The following is a 20,523-nucleotide window of genomic DNA, read 5'->3' on the forward strand; positions in this document are numbered from 1 at the left end:
GTGTACACCTATGACTGGATAAGCTATGACCCAGTGTCGCAAGTTGCCACATAAATAGGGCAACGAGCGTTCCTTGTGCTTCATTACGACAAAAGTTGCGTCTGTACTGTTACAAGGATGTCGATGTCGCGTCGAGCAGTGATGTACCACTTACACGACGGTGTATTCGTGTCTGGTAAGCCCATGATATCCACTCAACTAACCAAACGACACAATCACGTCAATACGTCTCGAAAGACCATGTTCGCAGTGCGACGTAAGCAACTAGTCGCCCACGGCTTCGCATGAAATAGATTTGCACTATGTGTGGGACCTACCGAAAACTTGTTTCGTTCATCCCTGTGAGCTGGTTCCGACACCACACCAGATATTCGCATTTCCTTATCCGACGGAAACGACAAGGAGTAAGATATAAACGTGTATCATTGACGTCCCAAGATAAAGTAACGTTTTAGAATAAAACCTGCAAGAAACTCGCCCTTGGCGCCATGCTGTGATCGCAATGTCTGTGGTTTGACGTCACAAAACCATATGATATGATTATGACAGACGCCGTAGTGAAAGGCTCCAGAAATTTAAACCATTTGATAATATTTAACCTTCACTGACATCGCATGGTACACGGGCTTCTACCATTTCGCCTCCATCATAATGCAACCGCCACGGCCGGGATCGAACTGTTGACCTTGGGGTCAGCTGACGAGAACCCCAAAACCTTTACATGACCGCGGTGAACATGTTGCTACGAATAACTCCCGGGTTCAGAATCATATATACATTGCACACTTGCATAGTGATTCGTAGATCATCCTAAAAACAGACTCCATCTGCTCAAACACTTCGTGAAATATTTTTCGAAATGTATCAGAGTCCATTTAGCGAATGTAGAACCGTTCGTCCTCATTGTAGCTCATTCTTCGCTATTGATAAGTTAAGCTGAGCACATGGCGCACAAAAATTCTTCTATAGAGCTTTAGAAGGCTGATTGTTTCATGTAATAGTTCTAATAAGATAATTTATAAAAGTTTACATAAACACGCAGATACTTCATCAATATGTGGCATCCTACGTTGACAAGAAAATATTTTACGATCTTGAAACTAATTGCACTTTCCTAATAATATTTGATGGTTTCGAACTACCAATGTTTTTCGCTTCGCTCTTTCTTCTCTACGTACAACTTTTACTCTGTGAACAACACACTACAGTTTAAGATTTGTAAAAGTAGGTAGTGAAGAAACCCACACAAATAACTGCCTTTAATACGCAACTTTCGCTGCGGCATTAAAACATCACGTAAATTATCGCGATTGTTTTGCTGGCCTTAATATGTTTTTTTAAGGGAAGGGTAGCAAAGATGGATATATAGAAGAATGGAACGAAATAAGTACTGCCAGCACCACCCAAAGTTTTGATATCAGAATCATGTTTTAATAATATACACTTTCATAAGCAAAAGATGTGGTGCCTTTTCTGCTTCTGCAAACGCGCCCGGCCCTTCTAGTGATGGGTTACATATTCGTCACCCTAAAATCCACAATTTCACGAAACAACGTTTCTGTTTTCAGGACGATGTGACGGTGACAAAACTCAAAGAGACCGTCGCATTTGTCCTCGTCGACAAGCTTGCCCAAGGAGCCTTGGTCTCGCTAGTATATTTTTTCAACGGCAGCAGTTTCCACGCCGGTCCTATGACGCTGCTCAAGGCTTCGAAGACTGACATCAGCCGCCTAGTGCTTTTGGCCCCCATGCAGGGACCTACGTGTACACTATGTGCGCTACGAATGACGCTGCAGGTAGGAAAATTCACGAAAACTCTACCTAATTAGGTTCACTCTTAGTCTGCATCATTCCAAGTCAATCAAGTAAAAAATACCTGGCGTGCTGAAGTGCAACTGTTATCTTTTCAGTAAGCTTCTAAGTAAGCAATTCGCAAAGCATTAAAACATGAAGCATTGTCCAGTCAAATACTTTGAACCTTTCATCCTCATATAAATAGATGTTGAATATTTTCAGACATTTCTAGCAACTACGAATATTAAGTTGACGCAGTGAAATTCCCCCGAGTGGTAGCTCTAAGTGGATGTTACTGGTGGTGAATAGTGTAGAGCGTAAACGCTTGTTGCTGGAACACGGCACTTGAGCTCACTGTAGCGTTTCTTTTAGCGCTATCATAGCTCTTCGAAGGAGGAACATATATTGCTACGCTAGCAGCTACCTAATTGAATATATTGGAGACGCTGTTAAAAATAACGTTCAGCCAGCTCAGTTTTTCGGATACTGATGAATGAGCGAAGCGGGTGGCGCGCATAGAGTTTGAATGAAGTGGACTCCAATGGAGAGAAAGGGAAAGGTAATAAGGATGAAAGAAAGGCAGGACGGTTAACCGGATGAGCCAGCAGGTTACCCTGCACTGAGGAAGGTGGGAGGGTAGAAAAAGATTGCGGGAAGAGCAGAGAAAGGTCGCTGTTGCCGCCGATAGATGGGAATCAGAATGAAGTGGGAACGACGTGTCATGTAACGAGTTCCTGAGGCGTGGCGAGTGGCGGGAGCAGTAGCGGCTGTAGTGGAGAGTTGTGAGAGCAGAAAGTTGTAGGAGGGGGGATGAATAGTGGTTGTAGCGGTAAGTTTGGCAGTATGGAGTGCTTTGGGTAGTAGGACATACCTGTAGGGGTATTTACTCACTTTGTGTGTAAATCATACTAAGACCTACTATCTATGATGGTCCCCGGGCATGAAAGCCACTACCGGAAACAGCATCTCTGGATGGCTGTTCACTTGTTCTGCTTTCGTTCAATATTGTGTGATGCAATGGTCCCATCAAGACGGTCTGTGATGCGGTCACAGTAATGGTCAACACGTTAATGGGATAACAACAAACCACACTCGTTTCGAGAAGATGTGTCCGGAGTAGCTAAGGAAAAAACATGTGGGGAAGGGACTGCCGAAAACTCCTCGAGTGTGACAGTGATGGGTTCGTTAAGTGGCTCCGAAGGGAGCGGGCAACGCGAAAGTTCATCGGCGACTTTATGTTTGTTTCCCGACTTGTAAGTAATAGTGAAGTCATACTCTTGTAAGCAAAAAATCCAGCGACCAAGGTGGCCGGATAAGTTCTTGAGTGTCAAGAGCCAGCAGAAGGCGTGATGGTCCGTAACCACAGTAAAGTGGTGGCCGTGGAAATAAGGTCAAAACTTTTGTATAGATCATATCACCACTAGGCACTCATGTTCGGTGACGGTATAATTCTTTTCGGCAGGGGTCAGTGCACGGCTCGCGTATGCGACAACTTTCTCACGTGAAGATTTGTCTCGCTGTAGGAGTATACCACCACTGTTTTGACCACTAGCGTCTGTATGCAGGAGCGTAGGTGCGGTTTCGTCGAAACGACAGAGGACTGGTTCGGATGTGAGTGCACACTTCAGTTGGGCAAACGCCGCTTCACATTCAGGAGACCACACATAGGTGATGCCAGATCCGAGCAACTTGTGCAATGGCGAAGCTATTGAGACGAACTCTCGAATGAGTTGGCAAAATTAAGAAGCGAGGCTGAAGAAACTGCACAATTTTTGGCTTTTTGAGGACGCAGGAAGTGTTGGACAGCCTAAATCTTGTCTGGATCGAGACGAATGCCGTCCTTGCTTACGATGTGGCCTAATACTAATTGTCTTGCTCGCAAAACGACACTTCTCGGTGTTAAGCTGAAGGCCTGCATTTGCAGGGCACGTGATAACTTTTTCCAGTCGTTGCAAATGCTGAGAGAAGGTGGACGAGAAAATAACGATATCGTCTAAATAGCAAAAGCAAGTCTTCCATTTCAAGCCTCGTAAAACTGTGTCGATCATCCACTCGAATGCTACTGGAGCATGGCAAAGGCCAAATGGCGTGACGTTGAATTCGTACAGCATATCTGGTGTTAAAAACGCTGTCTTTTTTTTGTAGTCCTCGTGCATGGGTATTTGCAGTAATCCGAACGCAAGTCTAGGCTTGAGAACTACTCAGCCCCCTGCAGTGAATTCAAAGCATCACCTATGCGCAGCATGGGGTAAACATTCTTGCGGGCAATCTTATTAAGTGCCCTGTATTCTACACAAAATTGCACGGAGCCATCTTTTTTCCTTACTAAAACCACGGGGGATGACCAAGGACTCGCGGAAGGACGTATGACGTTCCGTTCCAGCATATCGGCTACATTTTCTTGACCTCACGCTCGGATGAAGACACGTGATATGGTCAATGGCGTACGATGGAAGTGCCATTGATCTGGATACCAAGCGTGATAATGGACGTCTGCCCCATAGATGAGTAATAGGCAGCAATCAATCTCCTATGCTTTTGTAGCAAGGCAAGCAACTCATCTGTCTGTGAAGAGGTCAGCTGTGGGCTAATAGTCGCAGCAAGAACAGAAACGAATGGCCCCGCCGTGGTGATATAGTGGCTAAGGTACTCGGCTGCTGACGCGCAGGTCGCGGGATCGAATCCTGGCTGCGGCGGCTGCATTTCCGATGAAGGCGAGAATGTTGTAGGGCCGTGTGCTCCGATTTACGTGCACGTGAAAGAACCCCAGGTGGTCGAAATTTCCGGAGTCCTGCATTACGGCGTCTCTCATAATTATATGGGGGTTTTGGGACGTTAAACCCTACAAATCAATCAACATAAACGCACGGGGAACGTCCTATAGAAGAAAGGTCAGAACACAGAGACAGGCTGGGATTCGGTAACACAAGCCATTGCAGTGCCTTTATGAATGAGAATTTGCACAGACGTCTGGTTTGTAGCGTAGAGAAGTGCGGAGCCATTACGGAACTGCACTAGACCTAAGCAAGGACTACACCTCTTGCGAGACATCGTGCAGATGATTGGACAAACACGTAACCAGAGTCGATCACGTTAGAAGCGATAGTAACTATTCGCTGATGACCGGGTGGTAGCTCGGTATCTTCCAGTGCGAGCAAGTGAACGGGCTTGTCATCCGCATGAAAGGCATAGTCAGTTTCCATCATATGAACAACATAGACAAAAACTCCCAGGCTATATAAGCTAGTGGGCACATGAACTCAGCACGGCGAATTGTACAAAAGGAAGGAGACCAGCAATGAAAACACGAGCGGTGCACATAGCGGCCGGTCTAATGGCGTCCCCTTGAGCAGCAAGCAGTGTAGGTCGATGATAAGGGGTGGTGACGTTTCGTAGACGTGAGCACAATGAACGATCAATCACAGACAAACAAGCACCAGTGTCTAATAAAGCGTTCACGTACACACCTTCTATTAAAACAGACATCGTATCATACGGACGCACCAGAGGAATTTCTGTCTTCTCGTTCGATGCTGCTTTTCCTCCAAAAGCTGCTGAGGTCATTTTTCTGGGCGTTGGCTTGTGAATTGCGAGACAGGTTGCAATAGAGACGTGTAGCGGCGGAGGGGTGGTGGTGAGTGGCGTCTAGTAGAGAGGTAAAGGGGAGGGGGGGATGGTTGGCTCCGATGTCGCAGTTGGCGACGGTGAGTGACATAGCAGCGAATCATAAGGACGATGTTGGAAAGCGGACTTGCTTGTCCCATCATCCCGTCCGTAGGGGTCAAATTCACGACGCTCGTCCTGCTGACGCTTCCGACAGAAACGTGCAGTGTGGCCCCGATAGCCGCAGTAATGACAGATCGGACGAGGTGGCCTCCATGGTGGGTGAAAGGGCTGGTTAGGCGCACTCAGAGTCATCGAAGCGAGGGGAACAGGCGTCAAATGGGCAGGAATCGGTTGTACGACGGGTGGTGAACCAGCGAGGACTTGTGCATACGTCGACTGGAGTCGAGGTACCGGAGAGTCTACATACGCTGGCCCGGTCATGGACGCCAACTCCTCTTTGACAACGTTGCGCAAAAGAGTGTTGGAGAGGGGAGGGGACTCGGTGTCACTCAGAGGCCGAATGATTGCAGCTCTTCCCGTATAATCGCCCGATTCATAGCACGCAATGAGGCATCAGTCTTAGTGGTGTTTTTGGGGCTGTACGCCGGTAACCGTTGGGACACAAGGTTCTCTGGGCGTTGGCACGTGGCAACAACGTCAGCGTCGGTGGTCGGCTTTTGTATGACCAAGGCATTGAACGCGATCGTGCCGATCCCGTTCAATAGATGGCGAACCCTATCTGATTCGGACATGGACGTGCTGAAACGGTTATAGACAGCAAGCACATCCTCTATGTACGAGGTGTTAGACTCGCCGCATTGTTGCTTGCGAGCGTCCAGCGTCTTCTTCGTGAGGGCTGAACGAACCGCCGGGGTGCTGAAGATTTGACGGAGCTATTACTTGAAATGTGATTAGTTCGTGATGTCCGTTTTATGATTGAAAAACCATATTTCGTTGCGCCTGTCAGATATAAACACAGCGAAGATTGGCAGGATCATCACAGTTGTTAGTGGAACTCGCTCGATTGAACTGGTCCTATCAATCCTCCACATCTTCACCTCGAAGTCCGGCAAACGTGGACGCATCACGCTGATGCATGGTGATAATCCACGTTGGATAGGCCGCTGTAGCCGGGGCCGTGGACGTAGGCGCAGGAGCACCGGTTGGCTTATTCTGAGGCATGTTACCGGACACCTGGCACAGACGACTACCTGAGCGGAGCTCCAGGAGTGGGCTGGGAGGGGACAAAAGATCGCAGAGCACACTTTACCACTTGTTATGCAACGGTGAAGGCAACCTTTATTAGGCCCAGAAGACACAATGAAGTGACCACACCCGAGGCACAGAACCCAGGCAAGCAAAGCTCCCACAGCAGATGAAGATAATGACCACTCATGATGATGAACATGTGTGAAGTAAAAAGATGTGCTTATTGAATACCCAGCATAGTAATGATTAGAACCACTTGACAAGAAAGTCAAAGAAGGTATAGGAGATGATATTTGTAGTAATTACGATGCAGATATTAGGAAGTGAAGGGAACGAAATGACAACTTACCACTAGCAGGTTTGGAACCTTCGACATTCAAATAAAGCGTCCGACGCCCTACCAGCTAGTTTACAGCGGCTGTCATCCCCGCGTTCAACTTATCAGGCGTATATGTATTTAGAAGAATTGGTTAACGATTTAGAGTACTTAGTACTCTACTATAGGAGAGCTGAAAGCCGTCCCGTACAAATAGTGCACATGCGCACGCGGGAGCAACCATCACCATAGCTCACTTGGTAGTTCATCGGCAGGGTTATTTGAAGGCCACAGGTTTGTTTCCTGCTAGCAGAAAGTTGTCTTTTAATCCATTTTGTTGTCTTCACATTCACATCATAACTACTATCCAAAACAACCTCCATGACTTCCTGTTACGTCCAACTATTGTTCTGTTTAGCGAAAAAAAATGATTCCTTAAGATTTCTCTTCTTTTGGTCACAAGTATTCTAAGCAACTTTATTTTTCAGGTTCTAAGCTCCACACCCAAACAAAGCATCGAAGGCAGCTTGGTTATCCTGTTCAGTGATGGCAAGGCCACGGGCAGTTCCTCGTCTTCGACAGAGGAGGGCAGTGGCGACTTTCTTTCTGTGGTGCCAGATTTTCAAAGGGAAAGAGTGATCATTAACACCGTCGCTGTGGGTGCCAGCGCTCCGCGAAACCTCGAAAAACTTGCCTTGGATACCGGAGGCAGAACTTACGCCGTCTGTGACAAGAACGCCAAGGTGGTGAAAGGACGCTGCTGGATGGGTGTAGTGAACGCGTTTTTTGACACCACGGACGAGCTTCCCTCGGCAGTCGAATCACGAAGCAGGGGCAGTGTAAGTGCTAGGGATCTCATACCCATGTGATTCAGTTCTGTTGCGCTGTTTTGCATATTACTCAGAGAAAAGGCAATAACATTTGGTCTTTCCAAAACCATGATAACTGTTCGACGCACTCCGTAAAGGGTGGCTCTGAAAACTTCGATTATCTAGTTTCCTTTAACGTGCACTCACACGGTACAGTACGCGAATCTGTAGCATTTGGCATTCACAGAAATGCGACTGCCGCGGCGAGGATCATACGCGTCACCTTCGGGTCGGGAACCGAGCACAATAACCACTTTACTGCCACGGTGGGCTTGGAAGAGAAAAGCAGTTAGAAAAACAAGTACCAAAGTCGAATGTTGATGAAAGCACACGTGTGGCACATTGATTAAAGAATACACTCAAATTGGGAATGCATACTGCAACTCGGAACTACAAACGCAGTTAATACATCACAAAATGCGTATGGGCTGTCAATACACGTTTTCGTCAAACTACGGCGACTACGGTGAAATGTCCCGCAGTAGTTGTATTATAAATGTTTCATGCATTGCCTATAGTTTCAAAATGGTTTCTTATAGCGCAATGCCACCACAATGCTTAAGCAAAGTTAGTATAATTTTTCTATGTATTACGTAACTATACATCTACTGTTATCAGAAGCCACTAAGTAATACGTCTTACAGGTCAAGCACGTTTCTGTAAAAGCTTGTAGATCCTCCACGTTGTTTTTTTAATGATAATGGATCAGATAGTTGACTTGTTCTTTTTCTTCACTTGACCACATCCAGAAAGCTCATAAAATATCCACCATTGGCTACCACAGCTTAAAATTTTAGAATTTAAATCAACTTCATCCGGGCCTCTACCTTTGGTCTTTGGTGCAGCGTGCTTACAATAAGCGGCGTGTGCGTAGATAACATTCCATGCAGTTTACTACTTGACGAGCAAGAAACTATTTACCAGATCTACTAGGCAAATTTCATGCTTGTAACGTGATTTCAACGTTCTGCTGCGTCTAAGCAAGTCGACTAAATAACTATGTCGCTAGAACACATGCCTTTATCTGCCTCTCGTAAAGTCTCATTGCTATTTGTCTAAAGATTCCACATGGACACTTCAACCACCATTTTTCACAATGTGCAAAGACGGATGTTCTAACGATGTCAGGCATGGTCATTCCGCGTGCTATGTCCTTAAGCTATCATCATGAACGGAAGCTTGTCGCAAACGTGAGGTAGCTATGCCGGGCGGCATCAGTGTCCAGAGTCACACGATCGACAGCTTTAGACAAGCGTGACTCATACTGCACGTCTACTACTTTTGCCTGTCTTCTTGCGCTTGCCACGTAATTACACACATGTGAAGTCACTGCCGGAATGGAAACGCGCGTTCTGACGGAACGCTCGTGTGCCTTTCCAGTCCAGCCGTGGTAAGGCTTACGGCTGCTCCAGAAGTGGAGGCAGTGCCAGCAAAATTATTTTGTTTGTTTGTTTTTGCAGCCTATCCACTACGGAATCGGCGATGACCGCACCTCGGGCCTCTTACAGGCGCAGAGCGTCCTCTGCCACGATGCCCCGATCGGACTGCAAGTTCGCGTGCCAGAGTACGTCGACAGCTACCGGGCTGCCGTGGTTGTCGCGTCACTGACTAAAGGACAGTGCCCCGTCGTTCATGCCAGCGTCAAATGCCTGGTGTTCTTCCAGAACACCAGCACTCCAGAAGAGTTCACACTCCACGATTCTGGACTCGGTGGGTCCCAATTTCTCATCACACATATGGGTACAAGATATTAACCTTTATCCAAAACTCTATGTATAATTCATAAATTTTAACTCGTCTACTGTTGTATACTAAAACAAAATCAATCATAAGGGTGGCATAATGAAAGTTGTTAAATAAGTTAATAATGACTTTTCCAGCATTCTCGGTTGCCACAGTTCTCAATTTTTTTTCTGTACAAAGTTCTGTTCAACAGTTACTTCCTTCCTGCTGAAAGCACTTCTCGTGCATATATCTTGTGGTACGCTAAGTATTAAAAATGAATCAGGTGCGATTGTTCAAGCTTTTCGTGTGTATAAATACAGTGTAATCTTGTTGATGCGATTCTCCAAACACATTTTGTGTGTGTGTGTGGGGGGGGGAGGTACACCTTGATGGCAACGGCAGTTGACTACATTGCGCTTTGTTTTCTACTCAGGTAAGCATTGACTGTGAGTGGAAATTATTTTTCAGCAAGTACAATATTATTCAACTAATTGGCCAAGCTATTACCCAGGTATTTTTTATTTTTTTATTTCGCTTATTCCAACAGGCGAAGACGTTCACGCGAACGATGGCACTTACACGGGCCAGTTCACAAAGTTCCGTGGTAGCGGCCGCTACACGGTCGTCATCGAAGTTACCAACAAGTCACAGACCGAGTTTCTCGACTGGACCCCTAATAATGTTCCGGCTGAATCGTCCACCATTGCAGGTTCGGATTCACACGAAAGTTTAGGTTCTACTGATCGCGTATCTCTGACGTCTTCAATATCGTAAATTACCGTAATCATGCACTAGGCTTGGCAAAGCTAAGCAATTTAATTAATTCGCTTTATACCATGCTGCTGCTACTTTTATTTTTGTTGTTCAGCAACGTACTGTAGAGTTTTTTCACCGAGTATAGACTTTTCACGATTGTTCATTGTTGTGAACATTAAAGTTCATCAATAATTGATAGTTTGTCTTTGCATTCATTGTATAGGTCATCTAATAAACTTGGTAAAATTCTCAACGCAAAATGCTATACGTAGAGAAATAAAAGCATTTGTGCTTTTCTACAAAATTTAGCGATTTACCCACAGTCAACACATGCAATCACATACCGAGTGTCTTCCTTTATTTATTTTTTCGTTTGTGCGAAAAGAGTTTCACATTCTACGTGAGTACATTTGTTAAACTACACACGGTAAAAAAGCATCGTACACAGGAAATCTAATATAAATATATAAGCAGTTATTTGACGCAACGCGTAATAAATGTTGCAGAAAGAATAAGGTTCACAGCAGCCTCGACAGTAAAGAACACAATAAGAGGTAATAAACGGGTAGTAATATTTCACAGTAAGACTATGCTTTGCAGGACGGATGAACTGGCAATTAGTTTGTGGGAAAGCAGGTTTAATTAGCGTTCAGATAAATGCTGCAGTCGATGCATCATGTAATTGTTACCTGGTTACCACATCAATTTTTATATTACCACAAAAATGAAACACTAAAGATAACCTTGGATACACAAATTAGAAAAACATTTTCGCTAATTTCACAACCATGGTTTTGTTGTGACATGAAAAACGAATACTTTGGTTAATTTTGTAACAAAATAACATTGTAATTTACTAATTCAGTGTAATTTACTTCTCTTGCGGCTTAGTGTTTCGTAGGGACACTAATGGAAAGACTGGTGTTTTAGTAACAGTCTGTGTACTTTTAACATCAACAGAGCATTCCTCTTGTAGATAGAAGCCGCTGAGTAAAGATGCGCTAAAAAAAAGAAGAAAAGTTTGGAAATGACATCATGCGTCTTCCAAATCGCATTGACGTCATAAACGTTCGTGGCGTCCTCTAAGTTACAAACTACATTTTTCGACGAAAATCGATCGCATGTGGTCTAAGTGAACAGATAGTTAGCATAGCAAGCTTTGGGAAATCTTACTGAGCATATGTGACGAAAATACCGAGAATAGTTCGCTGGAGAAAGGTCGCTCTGGTGCAAAATTCGTAATCAAGTACGGAGGTTTCGATACGAAACGGCTAAATTATAGGAACTACACTGTCGCCGTCACGTCAACTCGTCACATACCTGCGAAGGCTAAACTAGGGAAACATAGTTGCTCATGAATTCTTCGTTGTTTTAAACTGAAATGTAACTGAGGTGTAGGTATTCTTTATCAGTGTATTTGTACTGAGAACTTGTACAAGATGATCACTCGAGCGCTCGCTGCTCCAGGCGAACAAGCTACCACCGACAGTTCTACAGCTGGCGTGCGTGGTCATTCGACGGCCGCCTTCTCCGAAACGTCAGCGGCACACCCATTGGTCGTAAACCAAAACATCATCAGAAGCCAAGTGCCGCCTGGAAGAGTTCGTGATTTGAAAGCGTCTTTCGATACCCACGAGGGCCGTCCCACAGCTCGCCTCTCCTGGACAATGCCAGGAGCACATGCCTTCGAAGGAACAGGTTAGCGTTGTCGTTTGCAATCTTCTACATCAAACTACTCATCCTTGGAGACCCTAAAGTGGTATTCACTGTTAGTTATAAATTTATTGGGCTAGTGTTCCGAATCCTTCGGATCGTTAGTAGGGTATTTTTATCATATTTAGGCATGGGCATCGCTACGGATCGCAGCTCCATTCCATTCGGAAGTTTCAATCACACGCGTTTTACAGCAAGGCTGTATATGGCTATACGAGGGGGTGGGAGGGGGGGGGGAGTGGCAGTTTGGGAGTGTGTGTGCTTGTAGCATGCTGCAAGAGGGAGGAGTAATTAAGGTTACATTCTAACCCAGAGCAACCAGATTTCGTTAAGTGCTTTCGGTTCCTCTAGCTAATTCTAGTGCACTCTAGGGTCCCAGCATACCTCTATGCGTGCGCGCATCGCGACACCCTATTAGGCCCCCGCGTCGCAGTGCCTCGCACGCAAATACGGAGCAATCGCATTCGTTTCGCGAAGTTGCGGCGAAGTTTTCAGTGCCGTGGCAAATACATCGTGAGGGAGGGGTGCGGGGGTATAGTCGTTTTAAAATACCAAATGAAAAAAAGCGAACGCCACGGCTGTTCGCATCAAAGTGGAGACCTCAGCAGTGATTCACAAGGGAAAAGGCAAGGACGTATTCAAAGACAATGAGAGCAACGATTGGGAGACGATTAAAGAAGTCTGTCAATGGGGCCCCGATCAGCAAGCAGTCGTAGAAGAGACGACATTGCGGGAGGGACAATGGTCAGCATTGAAATCTACTGAGTGTCCCATGTATCGCGCTGGTTCGTTGATCCGGTAGCAGCACTGAATAGTTATTGGCGAAAAGACGCACTCCAAGGCAACACTATTGTTCTGAACCGCATTTATAACAACCGATGTGGTCGCAGGAAACTGTGGCGTCTACCGCAAGTCAGGTTTTTGTGGGTGAAAAAAAAACGTCACATAAAATATTTTCAACAAGTACAAAATTGTAAATTACAGTACGTTGCATTCCAACTATGTGTGTTCGAAAATACAAAAGTGAACAATAAAATTTTGCATTTATAGCAGTTTAGATACCGAAGTTAACGTTTGCATTTATGTTTACAAATTAATCTACTGAAGCACAATAAACAGCTCTTGCAGGTGATACCGATCGTCGATGGCAGCTGGAAATAACGAGAACCTATATGAATTTAAGTGGCTTATGAATAGTGTCGGCATTTTGTCACGATCTGGTCAAATGTCTGTTGAGGCAGCGTAAGTATGCAGAGCGATTTAATCCGAAGTTACCATGATATAGCTGATAAACCAATTTTGATCTCGATATGATCCTGCGATGGCCTGGTGTCTGCAATTGAGCTTTCATAGTGAAGCGGCTAAGGCTGCTCTTTCACGAATTATCTCAAAACATGAACCCAGCCGCTAATCTTTCTCTCTAAAACCCAAAGCTTCACGTAGGCTTATGCACAAATCTTTACACCTGGATGGTTATCTCGACATTCAATCAGAAAGCGCACCGTCGTTTCTACGGCGTTGCCATGGCATGTACATTTTTTCTTTACTCAGTATCACTTTATTACAACGCGTTATATTGCAACCTGATTTCTCTTCGAACAACGGTTTTCTTTCCTTGTAGCTATTGTGATATGCCTACCTTCTTATTTCGTTCTCTTTTGAACAGTTACTTACGTTGGAACATCCCCCCCCCCGTAACTGTGGCCAGCACATGCACTATAGACCTTTTTGATCGGTGTAAACATACCAATAGCAGCAGCACGTATTGTTTCTCAAAAAAAACTTCCGGTTACTTCACTTATCACTCTTTAACGCTCAAACCGAAAACTTGTTTTTTTAGCAGTGCCAGAGTAAGGAAAAACTTTTTCCTTTTTCTGATAAAAGTAAGGCGCTTAAAGTTAACGACTAACTCCAATAATGTTGTTTGTAGCTTAGAAGAAAATTTATTTGAAATATTTGACCAGACAAAGGCAAGAAAAACTCCCAAGCATTTCGCCGAGGGTGAACATGGTTAAGTGCGAATACACGGGGTGATGCTATGAGGAGTATTTATTAATTCGCATTATTATACTTATTAATCACACTATGGTGCCTTTATGGTGTAATGGTTCCTGGGAATCGCAATTTGATCACACGGGGGAGTTTACGTTAACTCACTGGCGAATGCCAACGGATTTTAACTTTACTCCCCCTCACGACCCGCTCTCGACGGGAGACTAAGAGAGAAGGCGGGCGCGCGAGAAAGTGGGGTGCGCGCGCAGCTGCGGCGAGCGAGGAGAGCAGAGGAGCGAGCGAAGGGGGGCGGGGTATAAGGCGCGTTACTGACACCGTTATTAGCGTCGCGTCCGTGGCTTATTCGGTAGAGCGTCGCGCTGCGGCCCGCCAAGTCCTCTTTCTTTTAAAGATAGAGAGAAGACTGCGGACGCCGCCGACGGCGGTAGATGGTTTGGGGTCGCTTATAAAGTGAATTCACACTTAAAAAGGTTGAAAATGAGAGGAATAGTCGCTAAAGCATTCGCTCCCCGCTAATTCTTCAAGGCTACGCTGGTGCAGAAATCAAAAGCCATCCAGGAAATCTGTTTGTAAACAGCGAAATGGTCTATAGTCGAATATTATCTGCACGTGCTCGCCGTTGGGGTTGGGTGAAGAGTGTCAACAAATAGACTAACATATGTTTAGTACATAAGCTGGGTGATTTAGCGCACCATTTGTACTCTGCTATTGGAGCACACAGTGCCATCCCGAAATAATCTAATTGAGAAAGTGCTAGCGAATACGACGTAAGTAGCGCTACCATACTCTATCTCGGACGGTCTCGGTGCTACCACTAGTTTTTCTTCAGGTTTTGTCAGCCTATATAGCATAAGATAATGCCCACCGCAGAATGAACCACTTCTCATAAAATAATTTTCTTGTACTCAGTAACTTTTTAAGCTAGCGCGACCAAACGCCAAGTTTGAAGCATACATTTCTTTATTGTGATAAATACGGTGACAGACATTGATAGCTACACCAAAATAGACTGAACGGTAGAAGAGAACATGCTCGTACATCCGATAGGAATAACTTCCTGGCTTTGGTGCTGGGTTTCAATGGGAGCAGCCGTGTTTTGGGGTGGTTCCTCATAGCACAGAGATACGTCAGGTGAACACGGAGCATGACCTTCGGATCATGACCTTCAGAGCATTACCTTCAGAGCACGACCTTTGGAACTCAGAGCATGATCTCACGCCAGCAGAGGACCGCGGAAGCCAGTGCTTAGCCAAGATCACTTGGCTTAGCTATGTTGCTACCATTATTTAAACTCTTAGATTTTGACCGTAAACTTATTGCTTTGTGTTTGCCTTAAGATGGGCAGTTTCAAACAACACATGAAATATGTTAGCCAAGTGCAACTGGTCACACTTGTTTACGGAAATTGCCCTAAATATTCCTATCACACGAATCACTACCGATCCAGCGACATTGGACAGATATGGATTACCAGTAATCTGGTTGTACCTTGCAGTTGAGCATGAACTAGAATAGCTGCGCTGTCTTCAATATTAAGCACAGAATTTCACCTAAGCTAAAAATTGTGTAACTTTATATAGTTTCATTTCAGTCAATACACTATAACATCCAAAGTTATGGGTTGTTCACTGCTGTTATAGGGCGTTCGTACAATCCATGTCCTCCCCTTGTGAAAGCTGTAAGTTGAGCCTTCCTGCAATGCCGAACTCTTCATTACCTGTGAGCCACTAACGTGATATTTGTTTACATTCTTACTTAGCCTGCCGACCTAATTGACGGCTTTCTTTGGCTGAGAGGTGTCGTGCGCGGTCGCAAATAGGGTAGAGTTGAACTATCTGCTTTTTCATAATTGCTCTTTCGCGTCTCTCTTACATTCTTTTCAGGACCGAAGCTCCATAAGGCGCCTTTCTGCCGTAAATGTCTGTCTTAGCCACTCCTAGTACGCGAAATGTTCACTAGATGGCACAAGCATCACCCGCAGTGTTCAAGATGTTTCAACAGACAGACAGACAGACAGACAGACAGACAGACAGACAGACAGACAGACAGACAGACAGACAGACAGACAGTGTAAAACATGACCACGTGGCACGCTCATAGCGTGTTCACAGCCGTTTCGCTAGCTCCACATATAGCAAATTTGGTATATCATGACGTGAATAGACTACGAAAGTAAAAGACACCTCCAAACATCATAATGACAGGTAACTTGTGCACGGCTTAATTTATGTCCGTCTCGTAACGTTGTGTTTATTTTAAAGTGACAAATCAACCTTCCTCATTCGTATTTCGGATATCATCGATTCCCACTGTAAGTGGGATCTGCCTTTTTTTTTTTCTCTTTCACAACCACTCTTTTGAAACTACTGCGTGCGGGTTCGACAGCACGGCTGCAAAGAAATGAACGGCGTTGCTAAAGGTGCTCTCAATGGAACGCGGGCTTGGGGGTGACGGCTGCGACGTATATTATGACGAAACTGACGGAGACGTTTAGCATTTCTGGCGAACGGCGAACGACTTTTTTAAGTGTGAATACACTTTATAAGCGACCCCAAACCATCCACCGCCGTCGGCGGCGTCCGCAGTCTTCTCTCGATCTTTAAAAGAAAGAGGACTTGGCGGGCCGCAGCGCAACGCTCTACCGAATAAGCCACGGACGCGACGCTGATATCGGTGTCAGTAACGCGCCTTATACCCCCTCCCCCTTCGCTCACTCCTCCGCTCTCCTCGCTCGCTGCAGCTGTGTGCTCACCCCTCTCTCTCGCACGCCCCCCTTCTCTCTCAGTCTCCCGTCGAGAGCGGATCGTGAGGGGGAGTAAAGTTAAAATCCGTTGGCATTCGCCAGTGAGTTAACGTAAACTCCCCCGTGTGATCAAATTGCGATTCCCAGGAACCATTACACCATAAAGGCACCATAGTGTGATTAATAAATATAATAGTGCGAATTAATAAATACCCCTCATAGCATCACCCCGTGTATTCTCACTTAACCATGTTCACCCTCGGGGAAATGCTTGAGTTTTTTGTTTTGCCTAGCCATATAAAGCTTTCGCTGTAAAAAAAAACGTCATTATCATGCATGGCAACGTACTTTAAGCAGCGAGGGAGTAAATGCAAAGTATCGAAAGATGGTAACCTTTAATCGTCCGTACACTCCTGAGAGCATACGTTTAAAAATTTGACAAATGGTTCTAGAATTGTTTACTATAGTCTTAAGCGTAGCTCTTTATCTGATTCCGTAAAACAGTTATAGAGGCCATATTAGGACCTCGAATTACTGCTAGACAAAGTACTGCTAGACGTATTTACGCAATTTCAACGGTGAGGACATTTTTGGTAATGTACACGTTTGTTGTGATCTAAGCCAAATTGTGTAATTTTACTTTATCAGTGGCTAATTTTAGATGGGCTGTCATGTGATTTATACACTTGGTCGACAAGTCGTCCACGCAGCTTTTTTCTAACTTAGAATAACAGAGAGCCGAAACGGTTGGTGGGTGGCAAATATTTTGGCACTCCAGAATTCAATGCATGGCAGTTTCTTGATCGCAGAGGAATGAAGAAATTCGTCCAATGGAGGCAATGTGCATCGATAGTAGTCACAATGCATGCGAAAGCCAACCGTCCCTTAACTTGCGTAAAAATGAAATAAAATGCATTAAAGTTACTTTTCCTGTAGACCCCGAAGCGTAGCGCATTGATATGTTCTACTGTTGCATGTAAATGCTTGGTAGGTTTTCGTCTCTTCTTTATCTTCCTCCATTGTTTGTCTCTTCAGTTGTTGGTTATGTGGTGTCGTGACTTATTCCTTGTGTTCGTGTCGGCAGGCACTGTATATTTAGAAGAAATTTTATGTCTTGTTCAATCCCATATTACTATGTTTCCTATACATTAGTTTTTAAACTACATAAGTACCTAGAAACGGCTTCGGGTGTGCTTACGACACGTTTAAACAACCTTAGGAGTCATCCAAGCTACACTAATTATAAACTCTAAGGCATAACTTGCTTATTCACAATTTTTTTTTTCATTATACTGAATGCTCGCAGTTTCGTCCATCGATCTTCGGTCATCTCGTAGCATCCAAACAATGCTCGACTTCTTCCACAAGGCCACTGAAATTTCGGAGCAAGACCTCCTCTCCGGATCGACGAAGCCTCTGCCTGCGTTTTCGCACCAGTTGGCAACCGTTTCCATCCCGTCTGCCATCATTTTAGACCAAAGCCAGAACGAAACGACCGAGCAAGCTCATACAGCGTCGGGCTACAATGTCTACTTCGCTCTAGTCACCACAAACAACTACGGTTCCCGCTCCGAAGTCTCCAACTTGGCTAGTGTCAACGTTCCTGCCCATTTCACCGTTCCAGAAGGTATGGCCTTGGCAAACGCTGCCGTGCTTGTACACGAGAAGGTCTTGAATGCCAAAAACGAATCTGAAGGCACCGACACGTCGCTGCAGCTAGAAAAAATGACCATGTCACCTTGGGGGGAGCTGCTGTCCATCCCAGTCTCCGCAGACGCCGATGCCACACCATCTGCAGCTCCTGAAACCTCCCACGCAAAGACAGCGCTAAAAACAAAGATGGCGACAATCTCTAAAAAAACTACCAAACCAGACAACAGCGCTTCCCCGATGGCTAAAAACAAGAAAAGGGCAACATCTTTCACTTCCGCTACGGCTAAGCGTAAAAAAGTCGTGGATCATGCGCGTGCCGCCCCTGCGGAAGAGGACTCGACACTAGAGCCGCACAGCGACCTTTCGACTACGCCGGTCAACGGTTCCGATGCTGACATGAACGTAACTTATCCGCCTCCAGCCGAGAAGAAAGCGGTGAACAAGTTTGATGAAGAGGACGACGACGGCACTTTGCGTGCGTGGATACTGTTCGCCGTGTTCATGATAGCGTGTCTTCTGATATGTCTGAACCTGGCATTCCTTTACTGCAGGGCACAGTTCGAGGTGGATGATGGCCCGCCCGGCCCAAGTGAATCTGTGACTTCTGGTTATGGCAGTGGCTTCTAGTCTTTAAGCTGGCAATAAAAGAAAGACGGCGAGAAAACCTAGGAGAAATAACATATGTGGCACCTTTCTATCACTTGACCTATACAGTAACACTTTATATATGAGACGCCTTGCATCTACGTGGTGTGTATAGCCTTTATTGCGAGTTTTCAAAGTACAAGGCCAAAGCACTAGGGTTGTTAGTAGTGCATGCGGGTGATGAAGTACGAGACCGACAAATAAATACGCAGTTTTACTCATCAGATCCGTGATACAATTATTATTGTGGTTGGAGTTGAAGACTCCAGGTTATCTTTGACATGTGGCGTTTTCCTAGCATGTTCGTCAAAGTTTTTTTCTTGCATCTCAATACCAAAATGTCACACCCAAGTTTAGAAATGGATCTTGTAACCTCGGTCTCGGAGCAGCACGACACCTTGCGCGATATCGTACACCTGCTGGGGCTCCACCAAACAGATGAACTTTCACGGTCAATTAGTACACATACGAGATGATTGGCCCTTTGACAACCATGGGAGAGTCGCAGACACCTTTCTCTTAACGCGTGGGCAATTTTCCGTGACAGCGAAGAGGTGAATTTTCCGTGACAATACAATGACAGAGCTTCCACTTTTGCTTCCGCACATGTGCTCCTGCGCGTAGTATCTTCGTATGGTGCTAGTTTCTCACCTGAAGTGATCCCTGCGTGCATCGCCGCAGACGCCACTTCACGTTCGAGGTACACGCAAAAGCCACGGCTTTTAGGGGCGAAGCTCCTTATAGCGGCACCAGTTCGTCCCTCGTAGTATGTAACGAGTTTAACATTTTGACCTCCAAAGTGGTGCCAGTAAGATACTTCTTTTGTGCGTTGTTGAACAATAAAAAAATAGTGCTCAATGTACATGTCAATGGTTGCTAATTGGAAAGGAAAGACAGGAGCATTCGGCTTTTAGTTAACGCGCAGGGTGCGATCACCGTTAGAAGCCATTGGCATGTACATTGAGCACTATCTGAAAAGAAAGGGTTGCTACGTTATACTCGCTGGGTGCAACCTCCTTAGCTTTAGAAAGGTTTAGCGAGCGTTGAGCCGCAGTGTCATGAATACAATGAACTTGTATATACCATGAATGAACTCGAGGTGGTTAAAAATGGGAAGTAGATACGAAGCGCAAGCCGTAAGAAAGTAAAAGCCGAATTCTCCGCCTCTCATTTCCCATTAGCTGCCATTGGCATGTACATTGAGCCCTATCTGACTGAAAAAGTTTGCTACGTCATACTCGCTGGGCGTAACCTCCTTGGTTTTTGAAAGGTTTAGCGAGCGTTCGGCCGCAGTGCCATGAATACAGTGGACTAGTATATACCATGAACTCGAGGTGGTTAAAGGTGGGAAGTGGACCCGAAGCGCAAGCCGTAAGAAAGTGTGCGTGTGCCACTTCTCGTTTAGTTCTTGGAATGTCCGCTGGATGGCGGTGCTTCTATATGTGGAATATATGATGAAAAGATGCGAGATGGTGGTACTT

At 45.3% G+C, this 20,523-nt stretch overlaps 1 protein-coding gene across 1 annotated transcript; it reads left to right on the forward strand.

The window, feature by feature from the left end:
* The first annotated feature begins 1,577 nt into the window (after nucleotides 1-1,577).
* LOC142786865 (calcium-activated chloride channel regulator 1-like) lies at nucleotides 1,578-19,047 on the forward strand. The gene is made up of 6 exons (XM_075884562.1): nucleotides 1,578-1,796; nucleotides 7,414-7,764; nucleotides 9,255-9,504; nucleotides 10,067-10,228; nucleotides 11,743-11,973; nucleotides 18,051-19,047. The coding sequence occupies exons 1-6, from the start codon at nucleotides 1,692-1,694 to the stop codon at nucleotides 19,022-19,024; spliced, it is 2,073 nt and encodes a 690-aa protein (XP_075740677.1). The 5' UTR covers nucleotides 1,578-1,691; the 3' UTR covers nucleotides 19,025-19,047.
* Nucleotides 19,048-20,523: the final 1,476 nt, after the last annotated feature.

Source organism: Rhipicephalus microplus, chromosome 2, assembly GCF_043290135.1.
Source record: "Rhipicephalus microplus isolate Deutch F79 chromosome 2, USDA_Rmic, whole genome shotgun sequence".
In the NCBI taxonomy this organism is placed as follows: Eukaryota; Metazoa; Arthropoda; class Arachnida; order Ixodida; family Ixodidae; genus Rhipicephalus; species Rhipicephalus microplus.

Bases quoted from the DNA above. Each gene is read 5' to 3' on its own strand.
- LOC142786865 (XM_075884562.1), top strand. From the start codon at position 1,692: ATGACGCTGCTCAAGGCTTCGAAGACTGACATCAGCCGCCTAGTGCTT. The intron at 9,505-10,066 runs GTGGGTCCCAAT...TTATTCCAACAG, and splicing joins ACTCCACGATTCTGGACTCG to GCGAAGACGTTCACGCGAAC. The intron at 10,229-11,742 runs GTTCGGATTCAC...TCGCTGCTCCAG, and splicing joins TGAATCGTCCACCATTGCAG to GCGAACAAGCTACCACCGAC.